A 17,393-nucleotide genomic window follows, 5' to 3' on the forward strand; every position below is an offset into this window, starting at 1 on the left:
AATCAGCCCCTCCCCTCTCACCAATCCAAGGCAGGAAGAGGACACGGACACACACACACACACACACAGCTTTCCTGGCTGCTCAGACCTGTCCTTTTCCTGGGGCCTAGGCAGAAAGTACTATGTTCTGGGCGCCCCTCCTTGTTCTTTAAACCAGTACCCTAAATAAACCTTCATTAAATGATTTTCAGTTAAGATCTTCTCAATGTGCTATCTTGCTTGAATTAAAAAAAAAAAAAATCAGATGCTGAGTCAGCACCACCATATTCTCTTGAAAATCTCCGCTAAAACAATATAAGAACAAGTTTTCATAACAATCACTCTTCCAAACTTTAAACTTCTCCATCATGCAGCAGGCAGAAGGTGTTTTATGCTTAAGCAGTATCAAAAACACGCAAATCACTGAATCTTGAATGTGCAAACATAATACTGCGGAACATGTGGGAAGAGAAGCCAGTTTACAAACAGAAACAACTGCTACCCATACTGACGAGAGTAATAAAATCAGATTTCCTCACACCATGACCAACCAGCACAGCAGGAAAAAAGGAAGCTGCCAAAAACTACAAGTCCAAACACCAGACAGATTCAGGAGCCAAGCAGGATAAATTCCAACAGATAAACTATTAGGGCAGTCTGACTACCAGAAGAGAATAACTACCACAGATTAAATAAAACTGTTTACAAGTCTATGCTTTAAAATTATTCTAAACCAATGCTCAGTAGTGGAAGATGTTATAGGTAAATCCTTTGGAAATAAGCAAATGAAAATCTCCTATTACTCTGTGCCTTGGAAGAACTTCCTAGTTAACAAAAACATTATAGGAAACAAACCACTGTGACTACTTGAAGTTCTCCAGAAGTGTGCCTCCTAATGGAAGTGACAGACATGAAAGGCTTCCTAAACTAAGACTTTTAATGTGAACAACCTTTACACCTAAATTCAGTTACACCTAAATTCAGTTACATAAAATACAAGAGGTTTGACTATCTAAAGATAAACAGCCAAGCAGAAATCCTACAATACATATCATTTTGTTTCTTTCACAAAGAACTAAAGGTTTCAGTTCTGAAAAAATGGCCTCCAAAGGCCATGATTCAGTTAAATAATTGTCTGGAGATAATGGCATCTGAGGAGAACCCAGGACCTTGTGAGCAGTTCCAGAGAGGTTCACAGGAAATAGTGGGACATAGGTATGTTCTTGGCTTATAACATGAGTGGTTTTACTTAGTCATTGGACTCTACCATGATGTGCTTCCTCATCAGAGGCCACCTGATCATGAACTGGAGCCTCCAAAACTATGAGTCAAAACACTTAACTTCCAGCTGGACAGTGGTGGAGCATGCCTTTAATCCCAGCACTAAGGAGGCAGAGGCAGACGGATCTCTGTGAATTCCAAGACAGAGAGGGGTACATAGAGAAACCCTGTCTTGAAAAAAAAAACAAACTACACAACTTCCTATGTTAACTGTCCAAGCACTTTACTGTAGTAACAGAAAATGCAAATGGAAAGAACCAACACTTTAAAATATGGACCTTTATCTGGATCTCATTTCAAGCCGTAGGAAGATAGACATGAACCTGCACTGACAGGCACACATGCAAATATAACAGGTGATAGAGGAAATATGAACATTAGCCAGGCATGTATAAATTTTAGTCAGGAAATTCGCTTGGATGTGATGTGGCTGTAGTGTAAATACTCTGTATTTTAAGAAATAGTCTCAAGTGTTTCTAGGTGAAAAACTATGTCTAACCTGAGGAGTTTTTAGAGTGTATAGAGAAAAACCTGTAATCACTCAAGCTGGCTGACAGTTCATTGGGTTCCCGGTGCTCTATTATACTTTCACATTGCTTATTCAGACAATAAGTTAAATATCAATCAGTGTAATCAATTTCAGACAGACTGAACTCTGTAAAAAAATTTAACTTTGTGAGAACCATACAACACGTACATATATACATACCCCTCCCACCTCCACTCACTCAAATAAGACACATTTCTTTCACATCCTAACAGACCTTTCCAGAATCTTGACTGATTCTGAGCACCTCCAGCACTCCTCTAAAAGTAGAGCCCCCTGCCCCAAAGGATCTGCCACACTGAGATGACATCAGCAATGTCATCACCAACTGTTTTCCATTTTGTGTGCAAGTGTGGATTACTAAGCAGGCATGTTCACCTGCACTAATAGTAAGGGAAACAAAATTAAAAATCAATATACATTAAAATGGCAAAAAAATTACAAAGTCTTGCTAACTACTTGGTAGTATACACAGCAAAAGGTACTGTGGAATCCAAATAATCGTAGTGTGTTTGTTCTATAAACAGAATGCAGACTCATACTCCACACAGCTACTTACAATATAAGCTTGGCCCTGTCCCTGGTGCAGCCTGAAGAGACCACCCATCAGTCCAGCTGGGAGGTTCATGTAGGACAGGGCAATAAAGGGCTAACACATTATCTTTGCTAAGGATCTCTGTATCCAGTACAGGATCAGAGACATCACACAAAGCACTCTGGAGAAGTCCAAGTACGGACATACCTGTCCCAGTCTTCATCGGCAGCTCTTCTTCTCCAGGACCGTTCTGCACCAGGCTTGTCAAACTGGTCAAAGTCATCATCTGTGAATTAGAATCCACTCAAGTCAGTTTTGTTAAATTAAAACAGACAAAAGGCAAATGCTAGGATAACAGCTTCCTTAGGAGTCCAGCTTAACCCTGCAGATATATATAAATCTATCAATCATAAATTCCCAGCCATGCTAAAGCATTAGTTTTGTGGGGATTTTTTTCTTTCTTTGGGGGGGAGGGGGGAGCAAAGGGGTGTTGAGGCAGTGTGTCTCTGTGTGGTACTCACTGTCCTAGAACTTCCTCTGTAGACCAGGCTGGCCTCAAACTCAGAGATCCACCTGCCTCTGCCTCACAAGTGCTGGGATTAAAGGTGTGCACCATCAGCTGGTGTATTAGTTGTTTTTTTTTTTTTAATAAAATAAAAGCAGTCCAAAATTTATTAAATACTAGGCATGAAAATACAGTGAAAACAGCCTTTTAAAAACTGTAACTTTTATTGCACTAATTATTTAAGTTAGAGACTCAGAATAATTTTTTGAGCATTCACATTTTCCCAAATAAGTAACAGTAATACTATAATGTAATATATAAGTAGTAATATAAAGCAAACTACATAAAAGTTTTCTATTGGCCACATTTTATAAAAAGTAAAAATGGTCAAACTTTAAAAGGCAACATTTCAACTCTATTTAACTTGCTATATTACCAAGTCTTGCTATTAAGGCAAGAATAGCAGCAGTGGGTGTTCTGCTTTCATGTAAAGTCCTAATTACATAGTTTACACACACATATCTCAACATGGCAAGCAGCCAGTGAGATAGCTCAGAAATAGAGCATTCTTTCTTTCTTTTGTAAAATCAAGCTATTATTTATCTCACAAATTTGCTGGAAGTTTAAATGTACAATATATTTTTAAAACAGGAGAGGCACCTGATAGTTTTATTGCTAGGAAACACTGAAAATGGAAATTAAAGCTTTCATGTAAAGCCGGATGGTGGTGGGCAGTGGTGGCACACACCTTTAATCCCAGCACTTGGAAGGAAGAAGCAGGCTTTATTATGTAAAGTCTCTGAGATGACTCTAAGGACAAGTACCGAGTGAAAGACACATATTATAAAATTCACTACATGTTCAGAGCTGTGGCAGCAAAAGACCCTGCCAGTGTTCCACCTTGCCCCTGGTTCTCTGAGGGTTCAAAGCTCTGGTACCGTTATCCACCCCCAATCTACCTGCTGCTGAGGCTCAGCTGCAGAGGGATTATCAGTGGGGAAGAAACCCTTCTCCCACACCAAGACCCAACTCTGACAGACACCCAACCAAGATGCCCCTACTAAAGAGGCAGAGAAGCCTCCTAAAAACTGGCCCACAGTCAGCAAAGGAATCAAAAAGCAAAGAACAGTAAGAAACCCCGGGAGAAAAAAATAGGGAAACCAGAACCCACAGCCACTTCAAGGTATTACCTCAAATACCCACTTCCAGAAAAAAAAAAAAAAAAAAAAAAAAGACTATAAACTACTGTTAACTAGCAGTTTCCACTGAGAGTGAAATAGTCCATCTTGCAGGAAGCTCCTTAAGAGAAAGTTAAACAACTCAATGGCTTCAGAATGTCCCTAGAACTGAACAGATTCAGCAGGCCCCTTCCCTCCCAAGAGTAAACTGAGACTACAGAGAGTCACTCTCAGACCAGCCAAATTGCAAAGACTCTCAGACCAGCCAGGCTCAAAAGAATCTTGAATAATCAGATGAGAGCAGGTGCAGGGCAAAGGTTTAGGCCAATTAAGTTACTTGAAAAGGACACTTCTGAGCTGCCTGCAGGCTGTATATAGCATGCTTCTTCAAGAACTCAGCTTTTGTGACCTGTCACACAGGCTGGGGCAGACATTAATGACTAAGTGGTCTTTAGGTAAATTCTGCTCCTACACCTCACTCATATTCATATAAGTAACCCACATAAAACTCACTGGTTCACCAAGCTGGACTCTGGTGGTACCATACTTTGGTCTGTAGTAAATTTAGTATCTGGGGTGAGTAGACACTTGTGTGTGTGCATGCAGGTGTGTAACTGTGTGTGTATTTTCCCTCTCCCCAGGAAAAGTCTTATGACACAGCACACATCAAAGAAAGGTAAAACCCTTCACACATGGGAATGGGAGGAAACAGGTAGCAGAAACTGCTTGTGAGAGGTTCATGAAAACATTTATGTAGCCACCACAGATATTTAGGTTCAAGGAATAAAAATTAACTTAAAAAAAAAATTAAGGTGGCAAAATTCAAACAAGCAAAACAGAAAAAACATCAAATGACCACTATTGCAGGAAATGTGGACAATCACTATCCCATGAATATAAACACAAAATGAATACCAGAAAGAGGGTACAAAGGATCAGAAAAAAAACATCTTAAGACATGGCTGAAAACTTCCCAAATTTATTGAAAAAAAAAATGGCCTTCATATCTAGGAAAGCACAACAAATTTAATTTAAAACACAATAAAAAGGCACACACACCAGTTAAAATGTCCCAAAAGCCAAAGGCAAAATCTGAAAAGAAGGAGAAAAGGCCTCCTCACTACAAGATGATGCCGCTCATCACCAGAACCAGGAGTTGGGGGTGCAGAGAATAACAGAACTCAGAGTGCCTTATAGCCTGCAAAACTATCCTTCACAGAGATTAAAATAACACGAACAGAAAACTGCAAGCAAGATCTCTGTGGCTAGCAGATCCACAATAAATGAATTATGTGATGTGAAAATTACTCTGTTACTGTTTTCTGAAATAAGGTGAAAATGATTTTTAAGTTGAGATAATACCGGACAATAATAGGACACTAAATCAATGGCCAGTGTCCTTGTGAGAAAAAAGAAGATTTGGAGATAAGAAAGACCCAGAAGAAAGGCCCATGTCAGGCCAGTGGGGCTTCTAGACAAGCACCATCAGAAACTGGAAGGGCATGATATCAATATCCCCCAGAGACCTTCTGATCTCTTGACTGTAAATCACTTTCTATCAAGAGACCCACTTCATGGTGTTTAGATATGCAGACTTACATTTTCTACCTGAATCTGGGGGAGTGGGGATCTTACCCTTTGTCTGCCATTCCCTGTGCTCTCCTGGGTGTGCACATATATTTAGGTACACTTATGGGATCTCACAGATGCAAGCCTTCCCCCCCTTTTCCATTAAATGGATACTTAATTCTCTAGAGATTAGTTCAGAAATTGTACTCTTCAGATCTATAGAATTGCCCCTTCCTTCCTTTTCATAATTTCTCTTTATTGCTCTGTCTCATTTGAACATGCTGTTTTCAAAAATTCTTTTAGTTTAGGTTTCTTCTTTTGTGGCCTAGGGGTTTTTTGTTTGTTTGTTTTTAAGCAATTTGAATATTTAAGACAGTTACTTCTAAGTGTTTCTGGGTTCCTGGTGGGTGGTTTCTATTTCTTTTTCTCCTGAGAGTAGTTCATACTTTCCTGGGTTCTTTGTACAAACTGATTTTTTTTTTCATTTAAAACTATGTATCTTGGACACTGCAATAAAGTAACAATTCATCTCTCCCATATTGCTGCTTTTACTCAGACAGGTTGCTGTCTATTATATGACTTCCAAACCATTTTTGCAAAGATTATTTATTCTATTCCCTCTTTGAATGAGTTTACTGAAATCCCTAGCCAGCCAGTGATCTACCAGGGTTATCTTTAAATACCTCAATACAAAGAAGTATGAGAAAATTCACCAACAATGCATGGCCATAATAAAAATTAAATAAACAAACTGAATCTGCATCAATACTCTGTAAAAGCATGAAAGAAAATGTTTTTGGACTAGGCAAAAATTCTTTCATTTAACAGCAAAATCAAAACCAATGGAACATCTGACAAACTGAGCACCATCAGGTATCAAAGATGAAGTGGAAAAGGTTGAAAACTTTTTTTTTTTTTTTTAAGGAGCTCTTTCTGGGTTGTGTGATTACAAATCAGCTCTGGCCTTGTAACTGGACTGCTGTCCTGGACAATATGTGATTGAATCAGTAATGCTGTGTTCCAGTAAAATGTTTGTTTACATGAATGGGCTGTCATTACATTTAAATAAAGAGCCCATTCTTTTTCCATTTCATCCTTGACATCATTCTTATGCATTCCTATCCAGCCAGTGAGGGTAACAAAAGCAATGTCAAGGTAGGAAAAGATTCTAAAACTCTTCCAGGTATCAATAAGGAATTCAGATCACCAGTCTTGCCAAGAACAAAAAAAGGATCCTAACAGCCCTGTAAACCACCAGACAAGATGAGCCACATCAAGAATTACAGACACACATAGGTCACTAATCAAAGGTAAGATGTTAACATTTTAGTTCATACAAGCATGAGTCTCAGAATACTCACCCTTAGAAAGGTATAACAGTAGGCCTATTATCACTGCTCTTTTTTGCTCACTACAACTATATGGTAATATCCTAGCTGAGACACACCCTCTGTTTTGGTTGCTGGACAAAGAGAAACCAAGCCAAACTGAGTTAGAAGCCTCATACCTAATGGGTAGCCTTCATAGTGCCAGTGCACAGGCTACTAAGAGAGAAGTCATCAGCAGTCTTGCTCAGCTATGGACCCTGTCTATTATACTGCAGAAACACCAGGCAAAATGTGCCCACTGGTGCCACAATGCCATGACTGCCATGAGGGTAACATACTTCTGAGTGGATTTAAGGTCTGTTCCACAGAAAAGAATTCTTGCTACTACTATAAATCTAATCAACAGGCCATGGCTGCAGGGCTCACAAGCCATAGCAGGGAAGCTATTACTGTTATTTGGCTAAATGGGTGAATGTGCTCATCAAATTGCCTTCTGAATATTTTGTTTGCACTCGTAAATGACAGCTGCTCTCAGACTTTATCAAAAAAAGCTTCTTTTTACTGTAGTTACCACTCACTGGTTACTGCAAACTCATAATTGGTCAAAGTGTGACAGTCTCTGTTTCATGTTCAGCCCTAATGGAATATCTGTTATCACCCCATCCAAAGGTCAGGGAATATCTTAGAAAAGGGGATACAAAGAATGTCAGAGCTGTAGGAAGAGGTTGTCTTCCAGCGACAGCACTCATGAACTCACAGAACTTGTGATTCCCTGACAAGACTGGACTGTTCAACATTGCATCAAGGATGGGGGAAGGACTCAGAAGACCTCAAACCTCCCTGAGATTTATAGGCAGTTAATGCAGTTAAGTAGGAAGGACTGAAGAGGCCCTCCACCACCATGAAGATCTACTGGTAGTTAATGGTTGCTGGAAGGAAAGATTTTCTTTAATGCTACAGCCACTGTTGTTAGGTTGTCTATTCTCCTACGTAAAAAAAAAAAAAAAAAAAAAAAAAGAAAGAAAGAAAAAAAAAAAAAAAGATCCTCACCCATGTTCATGTAAGCAACCCTAACCAAACTCAATGGGTCACCACAAAAAATAAATAAATAAATAAATAAATAAATAAATAAATAAATGATTTTTATAAAAGAAGAAAAAGAAAAAAAAGTGGACTAGTTGGAAAGAGGAAGCTCTGTTAGAGTAGGAGGCGACTACAGAGGACAATGAGGGTTACATATCATCCAAATACATTCTATACTGTATAGTCATAATAAAACCTTTCATTGTATATAATTAGCATGCTACTAAGTTTAACAGTATCAATTTGAAAATATAAAAATACTACAAAAAAAAACAGAAAAGCTCCTATTTCAACTTTTAAAAGGCTTAAAAAGGTACAATGATAAAAGAACTTGAAAGAAATAACTTTACACCCATGTGTGGCTTCATAGTCAAGCATTCTCCCAACACTTAATACTTTTAAAACTTCCTCTAGGAGAGCAGTATACAGTAGACACAACACATGTGCATTCACATCCAAAGACAACTGGAACAACCTCTGTGAATGAAACCTGACATTTGGGGGGTGGAGGGGATCTGTCTTTAATAGGGTATGTAGATATTTTTTCTCTTTAACAAAGCATACAGATCAATAAAAATGTGGACAAAACAGAGAACAAATTAATAAATGAAGGTTTTGAAACAAGGGATGACGGGTTGCTCATCTATTATCACAACACTGTTAAGGGACTGGAGAGGGAGGCTCATGATTACCTCAGCAGAACCAGAGAAAAGGGTTGCTTCGAACACTGTCGGAGACCTATGTAACAAATGCCACACTCTATGGTAAGACATTTAAAAACCAGCCCCTAAACGCCAAACCAAGAAAAGATCAGGACATCTCTGTACTGGACTTGATACAGGAAAGACAGCCAATATTTTCTATTTAAGTACCTGACCCCCTGAAAAAGAGACACAGATGAAGATACAGCAGATACAACTATATAACTTGAATATCTAAAACACCAAATTATTAAAGCATTAGCTATAACTAACGCAATTACCAAAGTGTCCTGGTTAGTTTTCTGTCAACTTGACACAATATAGTGTCATCTGGGAAGAGGGGACACTTGTCTCCATCAGAGCATTTTCCTGACTGATATTTGGTGGAGGGCTCAGCCTACTAGAGCAGTGCCATCCAGAGGTGGTCCAAGAAAGCAGACTGAGTAAGTCATGGGCAGCAAGCTGATAAACAGCGCTCCTCCATGGCTTCTGGATGAATTACTACTTTCGAATTCTTGCCCCGAATTCCTTAACTGACAGACTGTGCTTTTGGTCAACGTGTTTTATCACAGCAACAGAAACCCTACATGTCACAAAAGCAACGGGGGAGTTTTTGAATAGTAAAGCACTAAGAAATTTGAGAATGTAAACGTAAAAAAAAAAAAAAAAAAAAAAACCTATACCACCTATAATGACAATTTGTCAACTATTAGAAATAGAAAAAGGCAGGCATGATGATGCCTTTAATCCCAGCAGTTGGGAGGTAGAGACAGGCGGATCCTGGAGTTCAAGGCCAGCCTGTTCTACAGAGTGAGTTCAAGGCCAGCCAGAGCTATACAAAGAAATCCTGTCTCTTGAAGAGGCCAAAAAGGCCGAAAACAAGGAAGGAAGGAAGGAAGGAAGGAAGGAAGGAAGGAAGGAAGGAAGGCAGGAAGGAAGGAAGGAAGATGACATCATCTGGGCCTATTTACTCAGGTATCCTATATCTACTGAGCTGTGTCTTGCATAGGGCACATAAACATCTGATAAATGACAAATGAGAAAAATAACTTGACAGTGAAATAGTCTTGGTACTAGATGAAAGAATACATACTATAAAAATAATACTTTCAAACCAAGCATGGCAGTGCATTTATATAATCCAAGCATCATGAAGACTGAGGCAGAGAGAGAGGCAAGTTCAAGACAGTCTAGAGTATACAGAGGCACTGCCTCAAACAAAAACCCACCTTGCAAAAATTATGTTAACAGACCTATTAAAATCCAAGCAATACCAAAAGAATTCTCTACAGACTCCTGGATGGTGACTATGAAGTTCATTGTTTTTAATGAAAAAAAAAAAAATTCTGGAAAGAGCATGCTGTGTCACATGAACATGTGCAACAAACTGCTGGCAAGCCATAATAGCTAAAAGCTACCGACTAGTTAAAAGCCTACATAATAGAAAGGTGGGACCTTCCGTACATGGAACCAAAGAAGGCCCAAGTTCACACCATACCCAAAACAAGGTTCCTTTGGTTTAACAGATACATACAAAGGCATGTGAAAAAGAAAGAGGAATTGACATGAAGAAGTCTAAGAGAGGAAAAACATTAAGAATAGATACATGTCACAAAGTAAAGCTAAAACTGCCACACAGTGAGGTTCAAAACAAGGTCACAGGGGAAGACCAAAGGGCCAGTCATCAAAACAGGAACTTAGAAACAAGAAATCCATTTGCTGCCAAATTTTTAAAAAAAAAGTGAATGCATGAACAAGCAATTACAAAGTACACAGATTCATTTGAACACTAAAAATAATGTAAATTGCAACACTAAGGCTACTTTTTGATCTAGATTAGCAAAAATTCGGATTCATAAAAAAGGTATAGGAAATGGCGACTGATGGAATGACAAAATAGTACCAAGTGTTTTAAGGGTGACTAGAGAATAATTACCCAAAATCTCCATATATATATGCCTCAATAACCCCATCCTTAGACATTAGGATAGGCAAGGTCCCTGCAGTGAAAAGGCAGAAATAATAGAGGTGCTCATGAAAAAGAAAAACGCACAGATATTAATGGTGGGTGGATGCATCTTTCACCTACAGACACAGAAAGAAATGGTTCTCAAGTGAACACGAAAACCCAGAATGATACACAATTCTATTCACACTATTAAAAGCACACTGTTTTATTATCTTATTTATTATGTGCAACTAACATGTTGTACTGGCTGGTTTTGTTTATCAACTCCATACAAGTTAAGAGTTGTCAAAGAGATTCCTCATTTGAGGAAATGCCATGAGATCCAGCTATAAGGCACTGTTTCTTAGTGACTGATGGAGGAGGGCTCAGCCTGTGTGGGTGAGGCCATCCCTGGACTGGTAGTCCTGGGTTCTGTAAGAAAGCAGGCTGAGCAAGCCATGGGGAGCAAACAGTGAGCAGCACCCCTCCATGGCCTCTGCATCAGTTCCTGCCTCCAGGTCCCAGCCTTGCTTGAGTTTCTGTCCTAACTTCCTCCAATGTTGGACTATGATCTGGAAGTGTAAGCCAAATAACCCTTTCCTCCCCAACTTGATTTTTGGTCATGGTGTTTCCTTGCAGCAATAAAACCTAAGACACATGTGCACAGGGTTACCTTCCAAGGTGTTCATGAAAACGACAGATATTTCCATATCTGAAAAACTACACTCAAGGACTGGGAAGATACTCCAGTTGATGAACTATCTGCCACATAAGCATAAAGACCTTGTTCAAATCCCCAGCACCCACATAAAAAAACTGGTCAAGGGGCTTTTGAATTTATAACTCCAGTGCTAGAATATGGGAGGGAGAAAGAGGGAATCCCTGTAGCTACAGGGGAATCCAATGCCTCTGGCCTCCATGGGCACCTACAGTTACACATAATTAAAAACATAAAATCTTAAAAATAGCTGGTGGTGCATGCACTTGGAGGGCAGAGTCAGGCAGACTTCTGAATTCAAGAGGCCAGCCAGAGCTGCACAAGACATTTGTCTCAAACAAAGCAAACAAATTTGAAATTTATGTACCCAGAGAAACAAACCTGAAGAGCCTGTCACTAGCAGGCCTACACAGCAAGAACAATAGAGTCCTCTCACTCCTCAATTTCTTTTAAATGAAGCTACAATTTTAAAAGGGGAACTAAAGAGATAGCTCAGCAGTTAAGGGGACTGGCTGCTCTTCCAGACCAGGTTCAGTTATCAGCACTTACAAGGTAACTCAGAACCATCTGTTCATACTCCAATTCCAGGAAATCTGACATCCTAGGGCTTCTGGTCTCCTCATACATGCAGGCAAAATATCCATGCACATAAAATAAAAATTAATCTTTAAAAAAGAGTTTTTAAAATGCTGAGGATTAAGCTGCCACACACCTAACAATCAGCATGCAGAAATGAATGCATTCCAGACTTCCTACCCAAGGAAAGCATGATCATAAAGTATGAATTCTCAGCTTCTCTCAGCTAATAACAGTCAACTTTCTGAACACAGTTACAGTTGGCTAATCTAAGTTATGATGTTTTAGAAATTAGATGCTTAAATTCATTTTTAAAGTTTATTTATTTATCGTGGGTACATGCCACCACATACGTGAGGAAGTCACAGGACAACTTGGGAGTCAGTTCTCACCTTCCATCAGGTGAATTCCAGGAATGGAACTCATGTTGTCAGGCTTGACATCAAGTGCCTTTGCCCAATGTACCATCCTGATAACCCATTAAATTCATTTTTTTGGTACAGAGATGTATTTAAATCATAAATTGGGCTATGTGTGGTGACGTAACCCTTTAATTCCAGCACTTAGAGGCAGAGGCAGAGAGATCATTGTGAGTTCAAGGTTAGCTTGGTCTACACTGCCTCAAAAAAAAAAAATTAGTTATGAGTCAAGGAATAAACTGTTGATAAATGTTGATACTAGGCTCATTATTCTTTCTGTTAGGTATGTCAGAAATTTCTTAATCTTTTTCTTCAGTAAGATCCACCCAGAAAACAAAATTTTACAAGTACATTTTATTTTCCTCACCCATACAAATCAGTGTATTTAAGGTCCAAGATCACTGTTAAATTGTGAGAAAAGGCACTCATCCTAAGCCAGTTCATAAACTGTTTTATGAACTGTTAGGTCTTAGCATATAAATCAGGTGGAAGAGTTTTGCTAAAATTTATGTTCTGACTTTTTTTTGTACTACAAAGCAAGAACCAGACCTTGAAATTTTATCAATTATTATTTATACTACAATTGTGTCCTTAAAGACTTACTTTTGCATTTATGCTGATCTCCAATGACCAATATTACAGGTGCGCTATTCTCTTTACCAGTAAGGACCCCCTGCTTCTCCTACCCTTACTTGGCAACAGCAAATACCTTAACAGAACTACTATTGAAAGTTATGGGCATACTTCATTCCTATAAGCACTTAAGTCTTATACTGACATAAATGTACTTCTGTGATATTCTATTTTGGACACCTGGGATTCCATTTGTTTCTGGCTACACTCTAGACACTACTACCATCACCCTGTAAAATCAAGCACTTACAATATATGAGATAATTTTAAACTCAGAATTCTGAGACATTTGATGGATTTATTTTAATAATGCAGTGGGTGTTATGGGGGAGGGAGAATAAAGACAGGCTCTCACTATGCAACCCAGGGTGGCCTCAAACTCACAACCCTTCCACCTGAACTTCCCAAGTGCTGGAATTATAAACCTATGTCAGGTACACAATAGCCTTTTAATGTAATGAAACAGAAATCAGAGTTTAGCATAATACCCACTAGAATTAGCCATGAAACCTGTGCAAGTACTAAATCACAATATCAATGTGAGATGTCTGAAAGCCACTTCGCTAGGTGATATGCTAAACTCTATAGCTATAAAGAAGGTATTACCTACAATGTAAATATTTCCAGTGTAATGGTTTTGTTAGTTATACAGCAAAAACTACAGACCTAATGGACAAAATATTTTCTTTTAAAGTAAAGAAACATTTCAATCCCTAACTGAAGACATGCACATGGCCAGAAACCTGGGGTTCATGGCAATGCAGGCAGACATGCTTGTCCTCACTGGTATTACAGGTTACTCATGAGGCCATACTAAAAAAAAAAAAAAAAAAAAAAAAAACAGAAAAATTACAAATTAAGATAAATGGTCAAGAGAAAACAAGAGTGCTACTGGATGGGGAGGGAGGCACTGAGATGGTAAATATAACAGATAAATATAAGCCAGTGATTTCTCCAGTAAGGCCTCCTACCTCAGGAGCCTGAACCTGATGAATCAGGAGACAGACCAACAAGAAGGCAGCAAGAGCAGTGCACATAGGTTAAGGAGCTCAAGCTAGGGCTGCAGGGCTGGTGAGTACCAGAGACCAATACTGAACTTGACAATCTTAGCAAGGGCTGAGTCTAAGCAATGTGATCGCCAGCACCTTAATAAAATGGAAGAAAAATTCCAAACTTCCAGAAAACAGACCTAGCCCTCTAAAACTACAACCCTCAAACTTTCTGGCCTAAAAATTAATAAATAGCGTCCAAATCTTATTTCTGTGACTACTGATAAGTATTTACTATTTTTAAACGAGATACTTAAAAGAACATAAAAGCACACAGTCCCTAGACCGTGTCAAAGCCTCTGGACGACCCCAACGCACACTAGTGAAAAATGGATCCAAGGAGTCCCACAACACTGAGACTCACATAAAAAAAAAAAAAAAAAAAAAAAACCTTCTCTAATCAAGGGAGATAGAATTTTTATTTTAAAAAAATAGAAAGCCTCGATTTTATGTTTAAGAAAAACATATAAGCTGGCAGTGACATATACCCTACCACATCCTACCAGAAAAAGCATTCTGGCATTGAGCCTCTGTTGTTTTATTTTTGTGTTTTATCATACAAACATCCTGATACTTGGACCAGAATTCCTAAGCAAGGTTGCCTTAACATGTCCGCCCATCTGTAAGCATCAAAAAACGCCTCTGGAATATGCAGAATACTTGAAGTATCTAGAGCCAGAACTAGCTGTCGGTAAATGCTTTTGTTGTCCACACTCTACCATGTAAGGGTCTCCTATCCAAGTCTTGAAATGTCATTTTAAGGCACCGTTTCACATCTTTTTAAAAACTCTCATTCAACAAAATGAGGTTTAACTTAAAACTTGTTAGTCTTTCCATACAGTTTACGGCTGCAAAATAAAAATGCCCAAGAAACTGGTTCAATAACTAACCCTTTGTACCCTATGTTCCTTTCTTTCAAGCATACAGTCAAACACAGGTTTTCTTTAGATGATAATGGGTTTATTTAAAGACTCTACTACGCCGCGAAATTTTTCTTGCATTCTGACTGGGCTGCATGCCGCTGCCCTGAGTGAATCGTCTAGGACTGGAAGTAGCCACGACCGCCCGACCCCCCGACCCCTCGCGGGCCAGCCGCCGACTTCGCGGCGCCGCCTCGGGCCTAACGCTCCGCGCTCCCGGCCTGACCGGCGCCGGCAGGCCCGGGGCGGCTCCGGCTGTGGCAGAGCAGCTCGAAGGCCCTACCTACAGGCTGCCCGGTCTACGGCCCCCGCCGCGGCCCACGTACCTCCAGCGCCTGCTCCTCCGCCCGCGCCCAAGGCGGCCGCCATGGTGGTCCCCGGGCCCGGCCTTCAGCCGTCCCCCGAGCCGCTGGCGGGCCGACGGCGCTGGTGCGGGCCGGGGGGGGGGGGGGGGGGGGGGGGGGGGGGGGGGGGGCGGGGGAGCGGCGAGGGCCGGACCCGCGAGCGAGCAGAGGCGAGGCCCGCGCGTTGCGATCCGCAGCGGGCCCCTCGCCTCCGCAGGAAGAAAACAACACTACGGCAACATGGCCGCGCCGCGGTGCACGCCGGGAGGAAGGCGGACGGAAAAGCCGGCCGGCGGCAGGAGGGCGCCCGAGGCCCTGGAGCCCGACCGTCAAGGAGTGTCCGGCGACGCGCGCTGGAAGGACCAGCACAAAGAGACAGCTTCCGCCGGGCGACGAGGCCGAGGCTCCAAGCGGGAGGACTGTGGACGGCCGCACGCCGTAAGTCGAAACGGTGGCTGTCATAAGTCGCCTTGCAGCAGTCGGCACGGCTGCGCTTTACGACGACGCCCTCGCCGTCGCAAGTGGCGCTGAAGTGCGGCCCCAGCCGTAACGGCCGAGTCCGGCCTCCGCGCGACTGGGCTTGGGGAGCGGGAAACGCCGCATTCACGCACGCGCACTCGCCGTCTCGCTAGATGGCTGCGACCGTAGTCAGAGTTGAGGTGTGCTGCGGTCGGGCGGGGAAGGGGCAAGAGATGGGCCGGGACTACGCACCCAGCCTCCGAGACTACTCCGGAGCATGCCAGAGGAAGCGCCCACACCCAACGCCTAGAAGGGGAGGTTTCCAGCCAGAAGTGAGCTGAGAGGGCCGAGGGGCAGCGCAGGGTCGGCTCCTGGAGAGGTTGGGCATGGAGGCTGGTCACCTCTCAGTGAGGGAACCCAGACACAGAGAGGCAAGTATTAATCGACGTTTGCGGGAAGTCATGGGAACGGAAAAGAATGTCCCCTATGAAATACAACTTTTGTGTGATTGAAATTTTTCCTCATAAAATGTTGGAGAAAATAAACATTTCTGCTTTTATAAGTAATGTTCATTTAAGAAATAGAAGAGGCCAGGCATGGTGGTGCACACCTTTAATCCCAGCACTTGAAGTAAGTCATACGGAATGAGCATTTGCTTGCACACTATATACTTCCATAAGCACCATACATTTTACTAATTAAAAACTGGCCCAAAAGAAGATTAAATTCCTCAATCAAAAGCCACTGAATCTGCAAGTTCAACCAATGAATCAGGATTTTGACTCTCACTCCGGAACAGTAGGCCCAAATAAAATCATTAAGTAAAAAAAAGATGTATACGTGAGTCAATTGTTGAGAAACTCCTACTAAAAGATGTTCTATGCATCTTTGCAGTCTTCAAAAGCATCAAATTTATGAAGATCTGGGGAAAAAATATAGGTAGGTAGAGTTCCAGGCTAAACCAAGTACAGCACATGAATATGAAAGGGCTTTCCCAGAGTGAAGTGTAATAGTGGGATAACTTGTGAAAATAGGAAGGCCTCAAGATCAGAGAGGTGAAATGTGACAGTTAATTTCCTGACTTTTTAAAAGATTTATTTATTTATTTATTCATTTATTTAGTTACTTAATGTATATGAGTGCTCTATCTGCATGTGTATCTGTAGGCCAGAAGAGGGCACTGGATCACATTATAGATGGTTGTAAGCAACCATGTGGTTTCTGGGAATTGAACTCAGGATCTCTGGAAAAGCAGACAGTGCTCTTAACTGCTGAACCATCTCTCCAGCCCCCCTAATTTCCTGATTTCAATGTGGCTGAATTGTAAGAATTCTTTTGCAGCTGGGTGCAGTGGCACATGCCTGTAATCCTAGCACTTGGGGAAGAAGAGGCAGGTGGATCTCTGAGTTTGAAGCCAGCCTGGTCTACAAAGCAAGTCCAGAATGGCCAAGGGTACACAGAGAACCTTGTCTCAAAAACAATAACAACAAAAAGAATACTTTTGCGTAATATACACAAAGGTAGGAATGGATACCTACTCAAAATTTACAAAGTCATGCATTCAACCCAAACATGGAGGAGGAAAGTTGGCTCAGTGATTAAACAAATAAGCTGAATTTGC

At 41.0% G+C, this 17,393-nt stretch overlaps 1 protein-coding gene across 4 annotated transcripts in view; it reads right to left on the minus strand.

Annotated features, from left to right (window-relative positions):
* Positions 1-15,962, minus strand: part of Rbm33 (RNA binding motif protein 33) — a 104,581-nt gene extending 88,619 nt beyond the window's left edge. For all 4 annotated transcript variants that reach the window (XM_055612569.1, XM_055612568.1, XM_055612567.1 and 1 more), the window contains exons 1-2: positions 15,296-15,962; positions 2,550-2,628 (exon numbers count right to left, since the gene is read on the minus strand). In XM_055612569.1, the coding sequence (XP_055468544.1) occupies positions 2,550-2,628; positions 15,296-15,338 (122 nt within the window). In that variant the 5' untranslated portion in view covers positions 15,339-15,962. The remainder of the gene's footprint in view (positions 1-2,549; positions 2,629-15,295) is intronic.
* Between the last annotated feature and the right edge of the window lie 1,431 nt (positions 15,963-17,393).

Source organism: Psammomys obesus, unplaced genomic scaffold (assembly GCF_907164565.1).
Source record: "Psammomys obesus unplaced genomic scaffold, mPsaObe1.curated_primary_1811, whole genome shotgun sequence".
Taxonomy (NCBI): domain Eukaryota; kingdom Metazoa; phylum Chordata; class Mammalia; order Rodentia; family Muridae; genus Psammomys; species Psammomys obesus.